Raw genomic sequence first — 17,443 nt, forward strand, 5'->3', positions numbered from 1 at the left:
ACAGGAAGAGCGCTCCCTGCTGGCAGAAAGAAACACTGTATTACAGCAGGAGGTGGAGCAGGAGAAACGTGGCAGAGTTGTACTATACGAAGACAACGCTGCCATTTTAAGGACCTGTGAAGCCCTAAAGGGAGAGCGCTCCCTGCTGGTGGAGAGATGTAGTGTGTCAGACCAGCTACTGACAAGAGCAGAAGAAGAGCGCTCCCTGCTGGTCATAAAGAACAGTGCGCTACAGCAGGAGGTAGAACAGCACAAGAAAATCAAAGCCGAACTCGAGGAGGAGAAGACGGTCATCTTTAAGATCTGTGAGGAGCTGAAGGTAGAGCGCTTCTTGCAGATTGAAAGATGCAGTGCGTTGGAGCAACAGCTGAAGACCACAGAAGAACACCGCTCCCTGCTGGAGGAGATGAATATAGCACTGGAGCAGGAGCTGGAGAAGAAGAAGAGGAAGTGGTACAGGAGGCTCCTGTGCATCTAGACCCTCTCTCAACCCCCCTCACTGTTCTGCACATGAACAATAAAGCATAGCATTTTAATTTAGACACAAATCATTCATTTGTTCGTCTTCTTTTGGGTTAATTATTCTTTGAACCACATTATCCATGGTTTAGTCTATTTTAGACGTGATTAGAGCTGAAAGTTTGGGTGTTCTGGTGGCACTCGGAGCACTGAATATTAACTTGGTGGTATCTGGTGTGAAAAGTGAAACCCATACAAAAAGATGTTACCAAATATATATATATATATATATATATATATATATATATATATATATATATATATATATATATATATATATATATATATATATAAGCTAAGTTTTTCCTAGAATAGCTCTTTTTTGGTGGTGTCGGCCATATTGCAGAGGTGGTGGAGACGACAGACGCTTCAAACCTCCCAAAAATACATATTTAACCATGACATTGACTTACAGAGATGTTTAATGAGGTAAACATGTTATTTAGTTCAGTTTTAATAAACAATTATATAAATAAATCATTGATATGTTGGCATTCATGTGTAACTATAGCAACACACTCATGCTCATATATGGAATTATTATATGTGACATCATCTGGCATCTCCTAGCAACACGTGGCAACGGAACATTCTATTTCTTTATGACATCGACAGATTCTAAATGAAAAGTCTGTAAGTGTAAGTGCAGCACAAACCAAACCTCACTTCAACTCAGCACTCGAACGAGCACGCAGCGACCCAACTCAGAGAAGCAAACATGTCCAAAAACTGGTGTGACTATACGTCTGAAGACGACGAACTCCTCTACAGCGAGGAATTCCACTTCATGGATGACCTGGAGATGTCTTCCCCCGATCCAGACCAGACCTCTGGACCATCTGAAGAGGTGGTCCAAACCTCTGTAACTCTTGAGGAGTTGGAGACAGAGGAGTTAGGGCCTCAAACCCAACAGTGGTCTGAGGAGGAAGATGAGACGAGCATGGCCTCAATAATGTTAGAATTTGAAATGGCCAAAACAACACAAAAACTCCAAGCTGAACTAGACAAAATGAAAGAGGAGAGAGGAGCACTCATAGACCAGTCGGATGAACTGAAACTCCAGCTTCAGTCCAAAGATGGCACCATTGAAGCTTTGCAGAAACAGGTCGCAGAAATGAAAGAGACATTAGAGCAAAGTCAAAAAGATTCCCGCCAAAAATCCAAAAAGTGGGAAAAAGAAAAGCGGAAAGACGCTGCCGACATGAAATTCAAAATGCAGGAGAAATCTACGGAGAATGCAACGCTGATGGAGCAGAACGCTAAACTGGAGTGTGCTCTGGTGAGACGTAAAGCGGACATGTCTGCTCTGAAACAGGAACTGGAGACCAAACAACAAGAGACGGTCCAGATGTTCCAGCAAGTGAAGACCAAAGAAACACAGATCCAAAAGATGGAGGAGGAGAAGGACGCCATTTTGAGGACCTGTGAGGAGACCAAGGAGGAGCTGAGCAAGTCAAAGGTAGAGCGCTCCCAGCTGGAAGAACGATGCAATACCCTAGAGCAGCAACTGAGGACGTCAGCAGGAGAGCGCTCCCTGCTGGTCGAAAGGAACAGCGCACTACAGCAGGAGGTGGAAGACCTGAAGGCAGAGTGCTCCCTGCTGGCAGAAAGATATAGTGCACTGGAGCTGGAGCTGAGGAGAACACAGGAAGAGCGCTCCCTGCTGGCAGAAAGAAACACTGTATTACAGCAGGAGGTGGAGCAGGAGAAACATGGCAGAGTTGTACTATACGAAGACAACGCTGCCATTTTGAGGACCTGTGTAGCCGTAAAGGGAGAGCGCTCCCTGCTGGTGGAGAGATGTAGTGCACTGGAGCTGGAGCTGAAGGCAACACAGGAAGAGCGCTCCCTGCTGGCAGAAAGAAACACTGTATTACAGCAGGAGGTGGAGCAGGAGAAACATGGCAGAGTTGTACTATACGAAGACAACGCTGCCATTTTGAGGACCTGTGAAGCCGTAAAGGGAGAGCGCTCCCTGCTGGTGGAGAGATGTAGTGCACTGGAGCTGGAGCTGAAGGCAACACAGGAAGAGCGCTCCCTGCTGGCAGAAAGAAACACTGTATTACAGCAGGAGGTGGAGCAGGAGAAACGTGGCAGAGTTGAACTATACGAAGACAACGCTGCCATTTTAAGGACCTGTGAAGCCCTAAAGGGAGAGCGCTCCCTGCTGGTGGAGAGATGTAGTGTGTCAGACCAGCTACTGACAAGAGCAGAAGAAGAGCGCTCCCTGCTGGTCATAAAGAACAGTGCGCTACAGCAGGAGGTAGAACAGCACAAGAAAATCAAAGCCGAACTCGAGGAGGAGAAGACGGTCATCTTTAAGATCTGTGAGGAGCTGAAGGTAGAGCGCTTCTTGCAGATTGAAAGATGCAGTGCGTTGGAGCAACAGCTGAAGACCACAGAAGAACACCGCTCCCTGCTGGAGGAGATGAATATAGCACTGGAGCAGGAGCTGGAGAAGAAGAAGAGGAAGTGGTACAGGAGGCTCCTGTGCATCTAGACCCTCTCTCAACCCCCCTCACTGTTCTGCACATGAACAATAAAGCATAGCATTTTAATTTAGACACAAATCATTCATTTGTTCGTCTTCTTTTGGGTTAATTATTCTTTGAACCACATTATCCATGGTTTAGTCTATTTTAGACGTGATTAGAGCTGAAAGTTTGGGTGTTCTGGTGGCACTCGGAGCACTGAATATTAACTTGGTGGTATCTGGTGTGAAAAGTGAAACCCATACAAAAAGATGTTACCAAATATATATATATATATATATATATATATATATATATATATATATATATATATATATATATATATATATATATATATATATAAGCTAAGTTTTTCCTAGAATAGCTCTTTTTTGGTGGTGTCGGCCATATTGCAGAGGTGGTGGAGACGACAGACGCTTCAAACCTCCCAAAAATACATATTTAACCATGACATTGACTTACAGAGATGTTTAATGAGGTAAACATGTTATTTAGTTCAGTTTTAATAAACAATTATATAAATAAATCATTGATATGTTGGCATTCATGTGTAACTATAGCAACACACTCATGCTCATATATGGAATTATTATATGTGACATCATCTGGCATCTCCTAGCAACACGTGGCAACGGAACATTCTATTTCTTTATGACATCGACAGATTCTAAATGAAAAGTCTGTAAGTGTAAGTGCAGCACAAACCAAACCTCACTTCAACTCAGCACTCGAACGAGCACGCAGCGACCCAACTCAGAGAAGCAAACATGTCCAAAAACTGGTGTGACTATACGTCTGAAGACGACGAACTCCTCTACAGCGAGGAATTCCACTTCATGGATGACCTGGAGATGTCTTCCCCCGATCCAGACCAGACCTCTGGACCATCTGAAGAGGTGGTCCAAACCTCTGTAACTCTTGAGGAGTTGGAGACAGAGGAGTTAGGGCCTCAAACCCAACAGTGGTCTGAGGAGGAAGATGAGACGAGCATGGCCTCAATAATGTTAGAATTTGAAATGGCCAAAACAACACAAAAACTCCAAGCTGAACTAGACAAAATGAAAGAGGAGAGAGGAGCACTCATAGACCAGTCGGATGAACTGAAACTCCAGCTTCAGTCCAAAGATGGCACCATTGAAGCTTTGCAGAAACAGGTCGCAGAAATGAAAGAGACATTAGAGCAAAGTCAAAAAGATTCCCGCCAAAAATCCAAAAAGTGGGAAAAAGAAAAGCGGAAAGACGCTGCCGACATGAAATTCAAAATGCAGGAGAAATCTACGGAGAATGCAACGCTGATGGAGCAGAACGCTAAACTGGAGTGTGCTCTGGTGAGACGTAAAGCGGACATGTCTGCTCTGAAACAGGAACTGGAGACCAAACAACAAGAGACGGTCCAGATGTTCCAGCAAGTGAAAACCAAAGAAACACAGATCCAAAAGATGGAGGAGGAGAAGGACGCCATTTTGAGGACCTGTGAGGAGACCAAGGAGGAGCTGAGCAAGTCAAAGGTAGAGCGCTCCCAGCTGGAAGAACGATGCAATACCCTAGAGCAGCAACTGAGGAGGTCAGCAGGAGAGCGCTCCCTGCTGGTCGAAAGGAACAGCGCACTACAGCAGGAGGTGGAAGACCTGAAGGCAGAGTGCTCCCTGCTGGCAGAAAGATATAGTGCACTGGAGCTGGAGCTGAGGAGAACACAGGAAGAGCGCTCCCTGCTGGCGGAAAGAAACACTGTATTACAGCAGGAGGTGGAGCAGGAGAAACATGGCAGAGTTGTACTATACGAAGACAACGCTGCCATTTTGAGGACCTGTGAAGCCGTAAAGGGAGAGCGCTCCCTGCTGGTGGAGAGATGTAGTGCACTGGAGCTGGAGCTGAAGGCAACACAGGAAGAGCGCTCCCTGCTGGCAGAAAGAAACACTGTATTACAGCAGGAGGTGGAGCAGGAGAAACGTGGCAGAGTTGAACTATACGAAGACAACGCTGCCATTTTAAGGACCTGTGAAGCCCTAAAGGGAGAGCGCTCCCTGCTGGTGGAGAGATGTAGTGTGTCAGACCAGCTACTGACAAGAGCAGAAGAAGAGCGCTCCCTGCTGGTCATAAAGAACAGTGCGCTACAGCAGGAGGTAGAACAGCACAAGAAAATCAAAGCCGAACTCGAGGAGGAGAAGACGGTCATCTTTAAGATCTGTGAGGAGCTGAAGGTAGAGCGCTTCTTGCAGATTGAAAGATGCAGTGCGTTGGAGCAACAGCTGAAGACCACAGAAGAACACCGCTCCCTGCTGGAGGAGATGAATATAGCACTGGAGCAGGAGCTGGAGAAGAAGAAGAGGAAGTGGTACAGGAGGCTCCTGTGCATCTAGACCCTCTCTCAACCCCCCTCACTGTTCTGCACATGAACAATAAAGCATAGCATTTTAATTTAGACACAAATCATTCATTTGTTCGTCTTCTTTTGGGTTAATTATTCTTTGAACCACATTATCCATGGTTTAGTCTATTTTAGACGTGATTAGAGCTGAAAGTTTGGGTGTTCTGGTGGCACTCGGAGCACTGAATATTAACTTGGTGGTATCTGGTGTGAAAAGTGAAACCCATACAAAAAGATGTTACCAAATATATATATATATATATATATATATATATATATAAGCTAAGTTTTTCCTAGAATAGCTCTTTTTTGGTGGTGTCGGCCATATTGCAGAGGTAGTGGAGACGACAGACGCTTCAAACCTCCCAAAAATACATATTTAACCATGACATTGACTTACAGAGATGTTTAATGAGGTAAACATGTTATTTAGTTCAGTTTTAATAAACAATTATATAAATAAATCATTGATATGTTGGCATTCATGTGTAACTATAGCAACACACTCATGCTCATATATGGAATTATTATATGTGACATCATCTGGCATCTCCTAGCAACACGTGGCAACGGAACATTCTATTTCTTTATGACATCGACAGATTCTAAATGAAAAGTCTGTAAGTGTAAGTGCAGCACAAACCAAACCTCACTTCAACTCAGCACTCGAACGAGCACGCAGCGACCCAACTCAGAGAAGCAAACATGTCCAAAAACTGGTGTGACTATACGTCTGAAGACGACGAACTCCTCTACAGCGAGGAATTCCACTTCATGGATGACCTGGAGATGTCTTCCCCCGATCCAGACCAGACCTCTGGACCATCTGAAGAGATGGTCCAAACCTCTGTAACTCTTGAGGAGTTGGAGACAGAGGAGTTAGGGCCTCAAACCCAACAGTGGTCTGAGGAGGAAGATGAGACGAGCATGGCCTCAATAATGTTAGAATTTGAAATGGCCAAAACAACACAAAAACTCCAAGCTGAACTAGACAAAATGAAAGAGGAGAGAGGAGCACTCATAGACCAGTCGGATGAACTGAAACTCCAGCTTCAGTCCAAAGATGGCACCATTGAAGCTTTGCAGAAACAGGTCGCAGAAATGAAAAAGACATTAGAGCAAAGTCAAAAAGATTCCCGCCAAAAATCCAAAAAGTGGGAAAAAGAAAAGCGGAAAGACGCTGCCGACATGAAATTCAAAATGCAGGAGAAATCTACGGAGAATGCAACGCTGATGGAGCAGAACGCTAAACTGGAGTGTGCTCTGGTGAGACGTAAAGCGGACATGTCTGCTCTGAAACAGGAACTGGAGACCAAACAACAAGAGACGGTCCAGATGTTCCAGCAAGTGAAAACCAAAGAAACACAGATCCAAAAGATGGAGGAGGAGAAGGACGCCATTTTGAGGACCTGTGAGGAGACCAAGGAGGAGCTGAGCAAGTCAAAGGTAGAGCGCTCCCAGCTGGAAGAACGATGCAATACCCTAGAGCAGCAACTGAGGAGGTCAGCAGGAGAGCGCTCCCTGCTGGTCGAAAGGAACAGCGCACTACAGCAGGAGGTGGAAGACCTGAAGGCAGAGTGCTCCCTGCTGGCAGAAAGATATAGTGCACTGGAGCTGGAGCTGAGGAGAACACAGGAAGAGCGCTCCCTGCTGGCAGAAAGAAACACTGTATTACAGCAGGAGGTGGAGCAGGAGAAACATGGCAGAGTTGAACTATACGAAGACAACGCTGCCATTTTGAGGACCTGTGAAGCCGTAAAGGGAGAGCGCTCCCTGCTGGTGGAGAGATGTAGTGCACTGGAGCTGGAGCTGAAGGCAACACAGGAAGAGCGCTCCCTGCTGGCAGAAAGAAACACTGTATTACAGCAGGAGGTGGAGCAGGAGAAACGTGGCAGAGTTGAACTATACGAAGACAACGCTGCCATTTTAAGGACCTGTGAAGCCCTAAAGGGAGAGCGCTCCCTGCTGGTGGAGAGATGTAGTGTGTCAGACCAGCTACTGACAAGAGCAGAAGAAGAGCGCTCCCTGCTGGTCATAAAGAACAGTGCGCTACAGCAGGAGGTAGAACAGCACAAGAAAATCAAAGCCAAACTCGAGGAGGAGAAGACGGTCATCTTTAAGATCTGTGAGGAGCTGAAGGTAGAGCGCTTCTTGCAGATTGAAAGATGCAGTGCGTTGGAGCAACAGCTGAAGACCACAGAAGAACACCGCTCCCTGCTGGAGGAGATGAATATAGCACTGGAGCAGGAGCTGGAGAAGAAGAAGAGGAAGTGGTACAGGAGGCTCCTGTGCATCTAGACCCTCTCTCAACCCCCCTCACTGTTCTGCACATGAACAATAAAGCATAGCATTTTAATTTAGACACAAATCATTCATTTGTTCGTCTTCTTTTGGGTTAATTATTCTTTGAACCACATTATCCATGGTTTAGTCTATTTTAGACGTGATTAGAGCTGAAAGTTTGGGTGTTCTGGTGGCACTCGGAGCACTGAATATTAACTTGGTGGTATCTGGTGTGAAAAGTGAAACCCATACAAAAAGATGTTACCAAATATATATATATATATATATATATATATATATATATATATATATATATATATATATATATATATATATATATATATATATATATATATATATATATATATTTATGGGTGTGTGGGGGTGTGTGTGCGTGAGTGTTTGCGTGTGGGGGTGTGCGTGCATGTGTGTGTATGCATGTATGTGTGTGAGTGTTTGCGCGCGTGTGTGTACGTGTTGCCTGTGTGTGTGTGTGTTGCATGTATGTGTTGCCTGTGTGTGTTGCGTGTTGCTTGTGTGTTTGCATGTGTGTTGTGTATGTGTTGCCCGTGTGTGTGTTGTGTATGTGTTGCCTGTGTGTGTTGTGTATGTGTTTCCCGTGTGTGTGTTGTGTATGTGTTGCCTATGTGTGTTGCGTGTGTGTTGCCTGTGTGTTTGAGTGTGTGTGTGTTGTGTATGTGTTGCCTGTGTGTGTTGTGTGTATGTTTTGCCTGTGTGTGTGTGTCGTGTGTTGTGTGTATGTGTTGCCTGTGTGTGTTGTGTGTATGTGTTGCCTGTGTGTGTTGTGTGTATGTGTTGCCTGTGTGTGTGTGTTACGTGTATGTGTGTGTGTGTTTGCGCATGTGTGTGTGTGTATGTGTAGGATCTGTGAGAGTTCGTTCTGCTTTTCATTTGAGCTCTACTTAAAAAGTGCCCTCACACTGATGACTCATTCCACGGGACACAAATTGAAATTCATTCCTGTCAAAGCCACTGCCTCTCACCTTTACATATTCAGATTTCTGCTCACTGCGACAATCTAACTCATTAAAGCTGCACTAAGTCACTTTTGTGGAGGAGGATCTGCCTCCTTGTCTCCATGGAGATGGTTACTGTAGTTTCTGTCAGCATTAAAGGGTCTATATTGAGCTGTTTCCTGATCTACGTTATAATGTTGTTTCCTCATCAAAAACATGTAGAGTCATATGTACATTTGTGTTTTGTTTCATCCACACTTGTTTAACGCACAAACCCTGCATATTATTCTCTCAAACTGAAAACACTCCGTTCCACCTTGTGATGTCATGTGTTTTTAAACTCCATACACCTTCACTAGAGTTATTTGGATTATTTGATGAAACAAAACCACAACTCCAGGTCAGTTTTGGCTGAGACATATAAAGGAGTATTATGGGATATTGATATTTTACAGTGTAGACAGGCCCATGTGACCCCTGCAGTGAAACATCTGACTGACTCACACAAACAGAAGCAGAAAACACTATGAATATGACCATTGTATGACTGGAACTCCCCTCATGCATAATGCATAGTTATAATGTAGGTCACCAGAGCTTTATGCTGGGGGTGGTAAACAGCAACATAACATATAACATAAACAACTTGGTTATCATGTCCAATGTTTGTAATAAAAAATAAACCAGCATCACAACTGTTAAAAAGCTTTATTTGATTTGAACATGTGTACCTCACATCTGTTCCTTTAATATCCTCTCACCAGACTAGTCTAAACCAAGCCGAGTAAACCAAGGCGATACTGTAGGCTACATCGGAATACACCTGGATTTATTTCCAAATATTTTCAAACCAGGAATAAAACAAATGGAAACTAGGACTAAATCAGGATCAGAACCAGGTTTACTGTAATCTAAAACAAAGGCGGGTTTGAACTAAGACTACAGGAGGACTAACATGGGTCTAAATCAGGACTAGACCAAGTATCCCTGTGCGATGTGGGTGGGATGGAGGAGCAGGTGGCTAACAGCAGGCTTCCCTCTCTCCTGTCTGCTCTGTCAGTCTGACACATGGCTCTGTCTGGACCATATCTGCCCATTTCATTAAAGAGAGGGTATTATGCAAAACTGACTTTTTGGAGATTTCTGCCATGTCATAAAGTTGTTCCCTCATCAAAAACATGCTTGAAGAGGTTTTAGATGTCACCTATGTATATTTGAGTATATTAGCGATCTCTCCATGGCCCTATTCTGTGCAAGGCTCCGCCCACAAGCCTACGTCACCCATGCTCCTGCACTTTCTATTTCATGTCACTGTAGAAAACCCCAGTGTCCCCCGGACCCAATGTTGGGAACAATTGCACTAATCTCACATAGAGTTCTCACAATACTAAAAATTCAATCTCAATTTCGATACTAAGGAAATGACTCAATACTCGCTACCAATTATGATACCACAATAAAAATAAAAAAATGCTCCTTTTTTCCTCTTTATGTCAGCATGAGGTCTTATACTTGTTCCGATAAAGCTCAAATGCACACTACACTTGTTCAGGAAAGCTCACATTTTGTCCTGTGAATGTGACTTTTTTAGTATCGATACCTGCTCAAATGAGTATTTAGTTTCAATACTAGTTTTAGTATGGATTAGTATCTGGTCTGTGATACTTTTAATGACCCTAACCTCACTTTCTCACAGTTCTCTGAAACTATCACTGGCCCTTGTTAACCTGTAACTACACACAAACATAAGTCTGTTTACACAAGTCTGTGGTTACAAGAATGGAATGAAGAAAGGTTAAACATTTGTGCTTTGATGTGAATTCAGTTTTGGGAGCAGGTGGTACAGGTGGTAGCTCATAGCAGATTTGTAGTACTCAGGTTCTGGACTGAGGACTGAGACTCCACTTAAACATTTTGACTGATGACTTGGGACTTGTTACAGCTTTCAGATCCTTATACTCCAAATCTCTATCTGCTTTTATAAACGTTTATGGTTTTAAGTTCAAAGTTATAAGCTATGAGAATTCAGAAGTAGATCCCATTGAGTACAGTTAGTTTAAAGTTTCTGTATTACACAAAATTTACTCTTACGAGCTTTGAGCATGTTATAATGCTGTTACCTCATAAATTAAAAAAAAAAAAAAAAAAATACATACCTGGAGTTATGGTTTGTTTCATTCACACATATTTGAGTAATCCTCTATTATTAGTCCGTCTACATCTCCAAAGCTCAAAATGCTCCGTTCAACCTTGTGATGTCATGAAGCAGTAGTTTTCAAGTTGGAATGGAGGTGGAATGTTTTCAGTCTAAATATGTAGTGTTTGTGTGTTAAACATGTGAGAATGAAACAAAAGACACCTCCAGGTCTGTTTGTGATGAGTCAAATTACTTCGCAATAAAATTACTTTACATGTAAGAGTAAAAAAGTACGTATTTGGGTCAACAACTACTCAGTACGAGTAAAGTTACTTCAAAATAATATTAGAATTAAAGTAGTGATCCAAGAAATTACTGGAGAAACAGCTACTCAAGTAATAGTAATTGTAAGAGTAACTGTCGGGATGTAACATGTGATACATAATTTAATTAGAAGGACACAATATCACAAAATGAGAAACTAAATCATATCTGAAGGAGCAGCGCAAGAAACACCAATGTTCAAATCATTTCATACTGTCAACATAAATCTTTTGTCACTTGTAGACTTACTCACAACTTTTACTCAAGTGAGAGTAAAGAATATATTACTCAAGTAGGAGTAAAAGTATGGGGTTAGAAAACTACTCAAAGAATTACAATGTTACGGAAAAGTTACTCAAGTAAATGTAACTGAACTTGAACAGTCATGACTCTTCTCACTGTGGCTCACATAAACTACAGTATGACATCTGCACATTGTAAAAGCGTTGGCTCAGCAGGACAGAAGTGCTTAGAACAGCTTGTATCGACTCTGGGTTTAAAGTGATGGAGAACAGCATCATTCATATTTTATATTTTCTTTCCTATTACCGTAAGTATTGAAAATCAAATATTAATTGATATAAAAAATAGTATCAAAACGACATACTCATTTGAGCAAGTATCAATAATAAAACATTAGTCACATTCACAGCACAGAAATTAACCTTTCCTGAATAGCTTTAGAATGAGCTGTGTCAGAACAAGTTTAAAACCACATAGACTAGTACACGCCCATGGACCATTATGGAACCTACCTGGACGACTGAGGGAGTACACACATATAAGGCCACATGCCCACTCCACACTGTGTGAGCTTTGACCTTTTATCACACAGAGCTCTAAGTATATCCTTTGTGCAGTGTCTTTGAGTGTTTAAAAAACCACTAAGGGCTCAGCTCAGTCTAAGGTTGCACTCACACTAGGACATTTGAACTGTGCCGTGCTTAAACACGATCATGTAGAGTTCTATGGTCCCAACTGCACAACTGAATCAAAGCCACAGCCCAATGATGTCATGACACCACGTTGCTGGTTTACATGTCGAGCTGCAGCGCTATCACTTTAGCTGAAAAATAAGTCCAGCGGCATGAAATATCTCCGAAATCGTAAGGCAGATCTGAGTCCACAGAATTTATTTATGGTGGCTGTGAATTTATGGATTAAACACCAGTGCAGAGCAGCATGGACAATCGGAGATGAGGCTTCAGAACTTCTGTCTGTCACAGTCCTTACTGAAGGTGAAAGCGGCTTCGCCATGAGTTTTGGAGTAGAGTTCATTCACTTTTTCTTCTTATCCTCTATGCGTACAAGACAGGGCTTGTAAACATAAATCGTGAGTGTGCATGTACATGTGTTTTGGCCCACCTCACCAACCAGGCCAAAGTCCCCAAAAAACTGTGCCTGGGCATGGATTTGCACTCACACTGGACAAATGAACAGTGCTTTAGGGGCTGTCCGTGACACTACCTGATACTTCCTCCTCCAACTTCTCCTGACAGTGCAGAACATACTAATCATCAGCTGTATGCAAATTGTAAGATGTCCAACATAATAAGAAAGGTGTACAAAAAAGCCAAAAGGGAATAACTGGAAACATAAAACTCCACTAACACATTCCACTGCAGTAAGGCTGCAAGATGAATCAAAATCACAATTTGATTGGACACAATTAGGAAATCGCAAAGGCTGGAATTTGAAGTACCACTGCAGCTTTCACAACAGTTAGGAATGTAGTGTGGCTATTGTCAAAATGATGTTAACACATAATGCAACAATTAGATGTTTTTGGTAAGAATTACCATAATTTCCATTGCGACGGTTTACAAGTGTTTTGCCATGCATTAATGGGTTACTGGCTCTTGCATTACAACACTGGCAGAAAATCTAAAGTTGGCAACTTTGATGAACGCATTATGAGAAACAAACAAAAAGCTAAGTGGAAGCATATGCTCTAAACAAAGACTATGGGCCAGAGGACATGGTCTTATAGGGTCTGCATGTTCTTCACGGAGTTCACAATAAACTCATAATTACACTGATGCAGATTTATCATGAAATTATTGTTGAAATCAATAGTTTATTTTGCAATGCATGAAGTATAAATCATTTGGACTGGGCTCTATTTGCTCTGTATTCAATGCAAAATAGTTCTGAATAGTGGGATCAGTTATTGTAATGAATGTGTCATGATCCTGCATTTTCTGTCTCCCTGTGTGCTTTCCCCTCCCTCACCTGTTTGAGCCTGGAGCTGGGCGGAGTTCCTGGCTCCTCCCATGCGCACCTGGAGCGCATCAGCACAATTACTCCCACCTGCTGCGGAGTATAAGAGGAGCCAGGACTAGACACTAGGGACGAGATCGTTCCTGCATTTCTACATCCTGTTTTGGTGCCGGATCCTACGCGTGTCTTCACCCTGCTTGCTGGACCGTCCCTGCTCCGACCCTGCTCCGACCCTGCTCCGACCCTGCTCCGACCCTGCTCCGACCCTGCTCCGACCCTGCTCCGACCCTGCTTCTACCCTGCTTCCCAGCCCTGGTACTGTCTTGGCTTATCTCTGCACTCCACGTTACTGGACCCTGGTTTGCAACTCTGCTCCCTGCGCTGGTGCTACCCACATCGTTGTCTCCGCTGCACTCTATGCTCTGCTCCTGGATCCTGGCCCGCACCTGGCTTCCTGCTCACCACCAGATGAGCCCTCGTTCCTGTAATATTATTTCATAATCTCTAAAAATAAACACCGTAAATCTGCCCCGAGTCTGCACTCTTTGATCCGCTACACCCACCGTTACGACAGAATGGGAGGTACTCACACCCACAACCTTATAACTCTGACGCCACTGCAACTCTCATAGCAATAGCAACATTAGCATTAGCATAAGCATTAGCATTTTCATTTGTATTTGAACTAGCCTAGGCGTACCTGGCTGATGGGTATGACGATGAAGCTGCCCCCGCCCGCGCTCTCCGTCACCACGGCGATGTACTTGGCATTGACGGCGCAGAAATGGCTGTCGTGCACGTTCTTGGTGATGGGCACGCCGTCGAAGCAGTGCTCGCGGTTCGCCACTTTCCCGTAAACGTTTCGAAACTTGGAGCTTCGGTAGGTCGGACGCCATGACATCTGGAGAGGAGAAGACAACAAAGCTAAAATTTAAGGAATTGAAAGTCTCACAATAAAAGTTACCAAAGTTCAAATAAACTTCTGCCCAAAATTGTATCGTAGAAGTACATAGGGAACTACATAGACCATGATCCTTTGTTTCAGCGCAGCCAACGTGAATAAATGATTCTGAGCAGTTAGCTGTTCAGGTGCATTAGTTAATATTAGTGCCTAGTTGCCGCAGGAAGGGCATCTGGTATATTGTTGCCCATACATTTAAGACCCATGGCACACTGCAGAACAACTTGATATGTACAATAGTTATAACATAGGCTGTATATATAAATGGGCTTGGCTAAAGTACAAGCCTCTGCGATTCAAATAGGAGGTGAGCATGGGCACTCTGGCTCCAATTCACTTTTTATTAAAAAACTGTCCGTCTCTCTCTAACTACTGCTGTCAGGTTCATCATTTTGGTCTTAAAATGTTCATATTAACCAACTCTACATGATCCTGGTGATTTATTTTGCTATTTTCCCCATAAATGAACAACACTGAACAGTATCAAAGGACAAATCAGGTGCCTGAGTTAGCAACAAGTTTGATCAGTGTTGCTAAGGACGTGCTCCCTGGTAAAACAGTGGTGCGGGCGGGAAGAGCTAATACCTTCAACAGACTCACTTCGGATTGGCTCTTTAGTTATTGTGATATTTGCAGTCATAGTTAAAAATATAGAACTTGTTCCAAATTTAGCATTATGGCACTACAACATGGCTAAGTTTAAAATCATACTGTGGAACATTCCAGGCCAAGCAATAACATGTCTGTGTAGACAGGTGCGCCCCTGCCGCATTGACAGGCTGGGCACATATTGATTACACTGACGCAGCGCTGGATGCTAACGGCTTGACCTCTTTAACTAGAACTAATCAATAAAGGTCAATGCTCTGCACAGCGGACTAATCACACCATTGTACTGAGAGTTCACCAGGCTGCTCTTCTGTTAGACCATCTGGGACCGCTAGAGGAGGGGGGAAAGGACAACTCGAGACAGATAGAACTACACTAGGTTTGAGGTCAACTATAGAAATAGTTGGTGGACTAAATACTTGTCCTGCTGATAGATTGGTCAACTAAAAAGGAGATGTGGCAAAAGCTTACAAAACTAAGTGTCTCTATGTTTCTGACCCAAACTGCACTCACGAGGCTACACCTGCAGGGGGAGTAGATGCAAAAAATGCTATGAAACAATATATTTGTCTGCCTTTTTATATATCAATGCCAACGAATACCAAATCTTCGACTCACTCAATTCTCCTTTCTCCTGTTGCCCCATATAAATCCTTATCATCTAAATAAAATGATTTGTTTATTATTTTATCTTATTTATTTATTTGAAGGACAGTGTGCAGATACATTAAAAAGATGGCTGCACCAGATTTAGCAAAATGCAAATTTCCATCTGTAGTCCTTGATGTCACAAACATTAAAAAACAATTTACATATAAAAAGTGCAATACAAAAGACAATATACAAGTGTGCAACATTTTCAATACATAGTGCAAACTACAAGTTATTAAAGTACGAGACATATGCAACAGATATCAGAATAAATACAGTATAGTCGCTATCAGATGGTACCCACGAGGGTAGCACCTGATAGCTCTGTACCTTATTGGTATTATAAATATAAACAAGACAGTAATACACTCATGATTTGGTAATCTAGTGGCCATCAGATGGTACGCACGAGGGTAACATCTGATGGTCGAATACCCGTCTGGTATAGTTAGTGTGAGCAGGACTGATGGTCAAGAAGCCAGTTTTTGACAGCCCCTGAAAAGCTGTGATAATCTGCTATGTTCTTAAGATTTTCTGGAAGCCCGTTCCATTCCTTGATGGCTTTAAAAGAGAAGGCAGATTGAGAGAAAATTGACTTTCTTGTAGGAACATTGCAGTCACCCCTAGACTCGGACCTTAACACTCTACTTGTTAGTTGAGAGCGAGGCTGTACATATTTCTTTAGTGGGGGTGGGGCAGCGTCATGCAAGATTTTATGTAGCAGGCGAATATCAGAGTACCTGATCAAGTTGTCAAAGCTTAATATTTTTAATTTGTCCAATATGTAGCATTGATGGTAACGTCTGGGCTTTTTATCGAGGATGTTCAATGCCTGATTATGCAATGATCTAAGAGGATTTAGTACTGTTATTTTACAAAATGTGAGATATAATCATAGCATTGAGATAAGATTTTGCTGCTTCTAATGATAATGAGCTTCTAATGTGTTGGAAGTTAGCGATGTTGAATTTCAAGACATTACAAACCTTTTTAATATGTTTTTTAAAATTAAGGGTAGGGTCTAATATGATTCCCAAGTATTTAACTTCCTCGATATTTTTAATCATGCAACTAAATATAATGTTGACTAATATAAACTGAGACTACAGCTCTAAAACACACTCTACTCTCTTTTCTCTGTTTCAGCTTCCATCCCAACATCAAAGCAGCAGCAGGACCATCAACCTCTTCAGCCTCTCCATCTCCTCCTCTTCACCATCAGCAACGTCTCTATCTGCTGAGGTCTACATTCAATGGACTATAATACACTGATTCAGAGCTAGTAACTGTCCTGCAACATAAATGACCAACAAGACGTGTGGAAAGTAAGGAGCCTCAAAACGTTTAAATTAAAGGGGCACTGTGTAACTTTTCTGTAATGTTCCACTATAAAATATACTCTGAATAACATTCTTAGTGTGAGGGGTGTCGCCTCTCCGCAGATCTCACCTGCTCGTCCCCATGAAGGTAAGTAAGCTTTAAGACTGTGTAGACAGGTAGCAGACACTCCACAAGGAAAGTTACATAGTACACCTTTAATATTTTGCATGCAGATAACACCATGATGAGTCCAAAGTCTCGTGAATACATACACAAGTAAAAATGCACTTAAAGAGTAAAAGCTCCAAATGAACTGATTTTGATTTTTTGTGCTGAATTTTGTTTGACAGAAACAACTGAACTGACAGCTTCTCTTTGTATATTTTTGTTTGCTCAAACTACAAACGTGTAAAAAATGAACCCTTGGCCTTTTCAGCAGTAACAACAACAATAAAAAATACTTTCACTTTTCAGTCCTGTTAAAAAATGTAGAGGAGTAGAAAGTACAGATAACGGCTCTCAATTGTAGTGAAGTAAAAGTAAAAAGTATCCACTTTAAATTGTACTTATGTAAAGTACAGA

The 17,443-nt window shown here is 42.6% G+C and overlaps 1 protein-coding gene across 3 annotated transcripts in view; it reads right to left on the reverse strand.

Moving 5' to 3' along the window:
• The window catches only part of coro2ba (coronin, actin binding protein, 2Ba), an 87,117-nt gene that overhangs the window by 25,094 nt on the left and 44,580 nt on the right, over nt 1-17,443 (reverse strand). For all 3 annotated transcript variants that reach the window (XM_055231601.1, XM_033991749.2, XM_055231602.1), the window contains exon 2: nt 14,021-14,221. In XM_055231601.1, the coding sequence (XP_055087576.1) occupies nt 14,021-14,221 (201 nt within the window). The remainder of the gene's footprint in view (nt 1-14,020; nt 14,222-17,443) is intronic.

The sequence above is a fragment of the Periophthalmus magnuspinnatus genome, chromosome 3 (assembly GCF_009829125.3).
Source record: "Periophthalmus magnuspinnatus isolate fPerMag1 chromosome 3, fPerMag1.2.pri, whole genome shotgun sequence".
In the NCBI taxonomy this organism is placed as follows: domain Eukaryota; kingdom Metazoa; phylum Chordata; class Actinopteri; order Gobiiformes; family Gobiidae; genus Periophthalmus; species Periophthalmus magnuspinnatus.